The 6,380-nt window shown below is 37.3% G+C and overlaps 1 protein-coding gene across 1 annotated transcript; it reads right to left on the reverse strand.

Annotated features, from left to right (window-relative positions):
• Window positions 1-2,096: 2,096 nt before the first annotated feature.
• On the reverse strand, window positions 2,097-3,225 carry LOC103506730 (cytosolic carboxypeptidase 1-like). Its single transcript, XM_008471132.2, has 2 exons — window positions 3,146-3,225; window positions 2,097-2,482 (listed from the first exon to the last, which is right to left on the reverse strand). The coding sequence occupies exon 2, from the start codon at window positions 2,480-2,482 to the stop codon at window positions 2,228-2,230; it is 255 nt and encodes an 84-aa protein (XP_008469354.1). The 5' UTR covers window positions 3,146-3,225; the 3' UTR covers window positions 2,097-2,227.
• Window positions 3,226-6,380: the final 3,155 nt, after the last annotated feature.

Genomic DNA, 6,380 nt, shown 5'->3' on the forward strand with positions numbered 1-6,380 from the left:
GTCTAGTGATGTTTTTGACTTTCCGGGAAATGTTTTTTCAGATGGTTCCAGTGCCGGCGATTCCCAAGATTCTTATGTCACTGTCTAGTGATGTTTTTGACTTTCCGGGAAATGTTTTTTCAGATAGTTCCAGTGCCGGCGATTCCCAAGATTCTCAGCAGTCCATTTCGTCTCCTCCACTATCGACATGTCACTGTCTAGTGATGTTTTTGACTTTCCGGGAAATGTTTTTTCAGATGGTTCCAGTGCCGGCGATTCCCAAGATTCTCAGCAGTCCATTTCGTCTCCTCCACTATCGACAGCACTACTTCAGCAGTTAACTCCATTCTCAGCTTCCTTCAGGGTTGCCCATATCAATGCTCAGTCTCTGGTGGCGCATCACGCTGATCTCTTATCCACGTTCAGTAATGTATGTTTTCATGCAATCCTAGTTTCAGAAACTTTTCTTAAGCCCAGCTTACCTGATGTGGTTGCTAAAATTCCTGGCTTTCACTTGGTAAGGAACGATAGACTGCATTCGGGATGTGGTGGGGTGGGAATCTATCTTCGCGAGGGTATTGAGTTTTCAATAATTCAATGTTCTGACGCGAATATTAGGAACACAATAGAATATATTCTATTGGAGGTTCTTTATTGTCATAAGAAGCTCATGTTAGTTGTTGTTTACAGGCCGCCCAAGGTAGCTTACTCTGACGATCTTCATACTCTCCTTAGTACCTATCTGCCTCATTATGATGATGTTATTGTTATGATTAATGTGTTGCCTGCGAGGGAGCTTTGCTCGGGACATTTGATGTGACGTCATCGTGTACGGAAGGGTATGCCGTGACGTCAAAGTTCAAGATTTACCGGTATATTTTTTAAATCGATTTATCTCGGGATCTAGAAGTCGTAGAAGAAAAAGGAAAATTCCGTTGTTCCTCATTTTTTCTGCTCTTCGACTTAGAAACTTCACCCACGTAAGCGCAACTGTTCTATTACAACAATGCTTACAAACAGGGAATAATCTGGGACTTAAATTTGAACCAAGTTCAATCGTTTTAAACATCGTTCTCGGAACGGCTGGCTTTTTCCTATCCTGTCCTCTTTCTCCCATTGATTTATTACAACAATGCTTACAAACAGCGGGTAAGCCAGGCTAGTTAGCTTAGTTGGTAGTGCGTCTGCCTTGTAAGCGCTAGGCCGTGGGTTCGATTCCCGCCCGGGGCGGATTTTATCCTGATGGGAGTAAAAGTTTTCCTAACGCACGCGAATATTTGCTCCCGTTTTAAATTGCTGAAATAAATTTATTTTTCATAACTCTACAGTAAAATATATACCAAATTAAAGGTTTTTTTTGTGCTCTTTTTGTTAGTGCCAATCAATTTGTGAAATTCTGTAAGAATTACAGTTTTTTAACATTTTTTAACTTTGGAGTTGAAATAAACAATTTTGGTTGCTAAGGGTTACCATTAAATTCTTACAATCTCGCATATTTTATATTTCAACCACAATATTAATTTAACCTTAACCAAATTTTTCACGATCATTAGTCGTCATTTTTGAAATGCTTTATTGAACAGTGAACATTAGTTGTTATAAGCTAACAGCCTTTACTATTATGACCTTGTTTAATTAAGTATGCCTTTTTTATAATTAATTGTTAACCCCTTCTTCTTCGCTGTCACTACATTTTCCAAGTATTATGTCTTTGGTGGAAGACAAAATAGATGTTTTCACATCGAGACTACAAGAGTTCGAGTCAGCAATTTAACCTTAACCAAATTTTTCACGATCATTAGTCGTCATTTTTGAAATGCTTTATTGAACAGTGAACATTAGTTGTTATAAGCTAACAGCCTTTACTATTATGACCTTGTTTAATTAAGTATGCCTTTTTTATAATTAATTGTTAACCCCTTCTTCTCCGCTGTCACTACATTTTCCAAGTATTATGTCTTTGGTGGAAGACAAAATAGATGTTTTCACATCGAGACTACAAGAGTTCGAGTCAGCGCCCACAAACTCTTGTATACAACTCCGGGGGACCTGCAAAATATTTTCTCACAATTCCGGGCACCCGCAAATTCTTTTATACAACTCCCAGGACCTGCAAACCCCTTTATACAACTCCGGGTACCCGCAAACCCTTTTCTTACAACTCCGAGTACCCGAAAACCCCTTTATACAACTCCGGATACCCGCAAACTCTTTTCTTACAAATCCGGGGGGACCCGCAAACTATTCCTTACAATTCCGGGTACCCGGAAACTCTTTTCTTACCACTCCGGGGTTCGAACCCGCAACCCCCCGTCTCCCGGCTCACCTTGAAGCTCCCCTGGTCGAATCCACAATAAGTCGATTCCATCGTATAACTTCTCACTACTCCGTACTCTCGCCAAATCGTAATCCGAGCCGTGGACTCTTTGCTTCGCTCGATCTTGTAGTGCGAGGATTTGGGGTCGAACGACAGGGCGCATTGCTCCAGGAGACGGGAAAGCATCTGAGGAAACAAGGGGAGATGATAAAGTGAGTGCACATTGCTTCCTATTTTTTGTGGCGAAACTGGGGAACTGAGTCCTTAAAAATATAGTCGTAGAAGAAGGAAGAAGAAGAAGAAGAAGAAGAAGAAGAAGAAGAAGAAGAAGAAGAGGAGGAGGAGGAGGATGAAAATAAGAAGGGACAGGAGGAGAAGAAGAAGAAGAAGAAGAAGAAGAAGAAGAAGAAGAAGAAGAAGAAGAAGAAGAAGAAGAAGAATAACTTGAAGCTTCCCCTTTGAGAACTGAGAGAATGAGGCCAAAAAATGGTAAAAAAGATTAAGAGTAAGAAGGAGGAGGAGGAGGAGGAGGAGAAAGAGGAGCAGGAGATGTTGAAATTCCTAGCCGAAGGGCTTAATTTCAAATTGGTGGAGATGCTAAAACTCCCAACTGCTACAACCTTGCTGATTTTATTCTAAACAGATAAGGTTCGTTCTCGGAACGGCTGGCTTTCTCCTATCCTGTCTTCCTTCTCTCTTCGCTTTCGGAACGATAAGACCTTAGCAGTTACAGTTCCCTCTGTCAAATCTATTTCAAAAAATCTCTTTTCTTTTCAACAATTATTCCATTCAATTCTAGGAGTATTCTTTTCATTTAATTTTGAATTCTATTCTATTAAACAAACTTACTCTGAATTCTACTTGATTCTCTACTCGACATTTATCACTAGATAGCCACGATTCTTGACTGGAACAACCATACAGGAAAATGTTCTAATCTACTCTATTCTATTCTCTACTATTCTATTCTATTCTACTCTATTCTATTCTCTACTATTGTATTCTATTCTATTCTATTATGTACTTACTCTGAATTCTACTTGATTCTCTACTCGACATTTATCACTAGATAGCCACGATTCTTGACTGGAACAACCATACAGGAAAATGATAATAATAAAAAAAAATAAATGTACATGTACGAAGAAGTAACTACTTGAATAAGTGCACGATAAAAAAATGGAATGAAAATATCAAAATTTGAAAATAGGTATACATACATAGTTACCTATGCTGATATTGAAAAATAGTGATAACAAAATGCATAGATAGGTAGGTACCTATTCGATCTATTTGAGCCCCTAACTCTAATCCCTATGGTGATAAGCTCACAGCGCGTCGTACGATATTGGTGGGTAGTTATAAGTATGATGTACTTACTAAAGTTTTTACACACTTTGCAGATTTTGATGTTGAAAAAGAGGAAATTGAAATGTCGCGGATTTATGAGATTTTCTGTCGAAGATTTGCAATCTAAACGCTGCGCCGCAACTGAGCGCGATTTTCTATCAACGTTTGACAATTTTGTGAATATGTGAATCAGAAGGTGTGGGACAGTCAGGTCAACGGGGTCTCTTCAGTTAGGTACCCTTGATTTAGCTTTAGAATAGATAGACATAAATAAAATAATAACTAATTAAGAAGTCCTAAACTAGGTACACATAGCAAAAGAGTTTCACATTTTCAGTTAAACCCCCTTAGGGGTGAGCCATTCATTTTTACAAATGAAATAAAAAAATATAGTGAAACAATATAGCAAAAGGGTTTCTGGTTTCCACGTTTTTACTTTCTATTACTACAGTATAGCGGAGCTATACTAGTAATGAAAGTATTGCAATCGGTCCAAATTTTCAAAATCGGGAATAAATAAAAAAGTATGGAAAAGTATCTATAGCCAATGGCAAAGCAGAATTTTCAATTTGGACGAATCATATCGAAATATAGAATTGTAAATACTTTTCCATACTTTGGTAATATAGGGCGCTGAGGGTGGACTTTTCATTGTATTGTGGTAGCTAAAGTTAGGGTCGTATCCAGGATCTTGTACGTACTACGCTAAATTTTATGACTTGACTTGGATTCAAACCAGGAACCTCCAGATTCAGAGTCGGTCAGTCGATTGGTCGTAAGGGTGTATGACTTTTCAAATTTAATCAATGTTCTTTATTTATAAATTGGTGAATTTACTCTGTAAATTATTACTTTTTTAATTTAATCAATGTTCTTTATTTATAAATTGGTGAATTTACTCTGTAAATTATTACTTTTTTAATTTAATCAATGTTCTTTATTTATAAATTGGTGAATTTACTCTGTAAATTATTACTTTTTTAATTCTATCAATGTTCTTTATTTATAAATTGGTGAATTTACTCTGTAAATTATTACTTTTTTTATTTTAATCAATGTTCTTTATTTATAAATTGCTGAATTTACTCTGTAAATTATTACTTTTTTAATTTAATCAATGTTCTTTATTTATAAATTGGTGAATTTACTCTGTAAATTATTACTTACTTGTTGTTTCGTTACAAATTTTCATCAGTGAATCGTTTCTTCAAATTAAATCGATCCTAATGGCAAGGAAAACCTAAACTCCTAAACCCTTGACAAATGGAGTGTGCCTGAAGGCATGTGAACAATAGAATAGAATTATAGAATATACCCTGTTTATACTGCAAGAATGAGACTGAAAAGTCCCTTTACTCCCGCAGTCTAAACAAGGTACCTATTTGGTACAGAATAGGTGTGAACTTAGCCTTGGTAGAAAACAAGAGAGAGAGAGAGAGAGAAAGGGAGAGAAGAGAGAGAGAGACAGAAAGAGAGAAAAATACTAAAAAGAAAAAGAAAGAGAGAAAGAAAGAGAAGAGAGAGAGAGAGAGAGAGAGAGAGAAAGAAAGAGAAGAGAGAGAGAGAGAGAGAGAGAGAAAGGATCGATTGTGTGAAAGAGTAGGTACATAAGGTTATTGACTTAGAAGAGGTATCTAACACAAATGAGTACCTTATCCTTAGGTACATGGGTAAATAGGTATGTAGATAGCTATATGCATATACTCTATCAGCTATGCAGTATTTAGTATGTACTTATAGCAAACTGTTCTACAGGGAGTAACAAAAAACCCAAGTCAAAATCAAATCATTATAATAATAATAATAATAATAGTGCTTATTTATACTGCTCGCATAGGACTGAAAAGTCCCTTTACTCCAGCAGTAGGCTACTACTATTATTGTGGTCAAATTCACAAATTATATTGAGGATAAAATTCCATACCTCGGCTGGGATTGAACCCACGCCCTCCTGTTTAACAAGCGAGCGTCTTGACCACTACACCACCGAGGTAGGTTGTAGACCGAACACCGAAAGTAGACCCACTTAAAGGAAGATCGGAACCTACCTACCCAAGTAGGTATCTAATTTTACATCAGGTGACATAAGAACCCATCTATTATGTAGGTAGGTACCTGATGTACCAGGTATGTACCTACATAATATGTATAATCAAATTTCATTCAGAAATTGTCACGCTTCTTACACAAGAGAGGATTCAAATTACCGTGGACAAAGAGATATCCAAAACGAATCACCATCAGTTACTCGTGCCAGCCAAGTTAGCTTGAAAGGAGGCGCGCCTACCTTGTAAACGCTAGGTCGCGGGTTCGTTGCTCGATAAGGGCGAATTTCATACTGAACAGATGATGTTCGTGCTTGCATGGCTGGCTTTCTCCTATCGTTCTCTCTTCGATTTCAGGACGATAAGAAATATGTTGTACCTTTTGTTATATCAAACCTAAATAAAAAAAAAAAAAATCCCCAAAGGAAATTGAGTTAAAACTCTGTGCTTTGAGTTCATTGTAAATGTAAGTAGAGCTTCAAGCACTATGTAGATGTAAATGCAGTTTCTTTGTGTTATTATGTCACAACTTTAGTGCTCACTGCAGCATTGTAGGTAGGATTTTCCCGATATCTCAATAATCCTAAAATTCAATGTTTACCTACCATGCTGGCACCGGTCGCTATGCGCATTTATATGTCATAGCTACTCATTTTCCTCACGAGGCTGAGTGGGCCCCGCAACAGCCA

This window comes from Diaphorina citri, unplaced genomic scaffold (genome assembly GCF_000475195.1).
Source record: "Diaphorina citri unplaced genomic scaffold, Diaci psyllid genome assembly version 1.1 scaffold257, whole genome shotgun sequence".
NCBI classification, from domain to species: Eukaryota; Metazoa; Arthropoda; class Insecta; order Hemiptera; family Psyllidae; genus Diaphorina; species Diaphorina citri.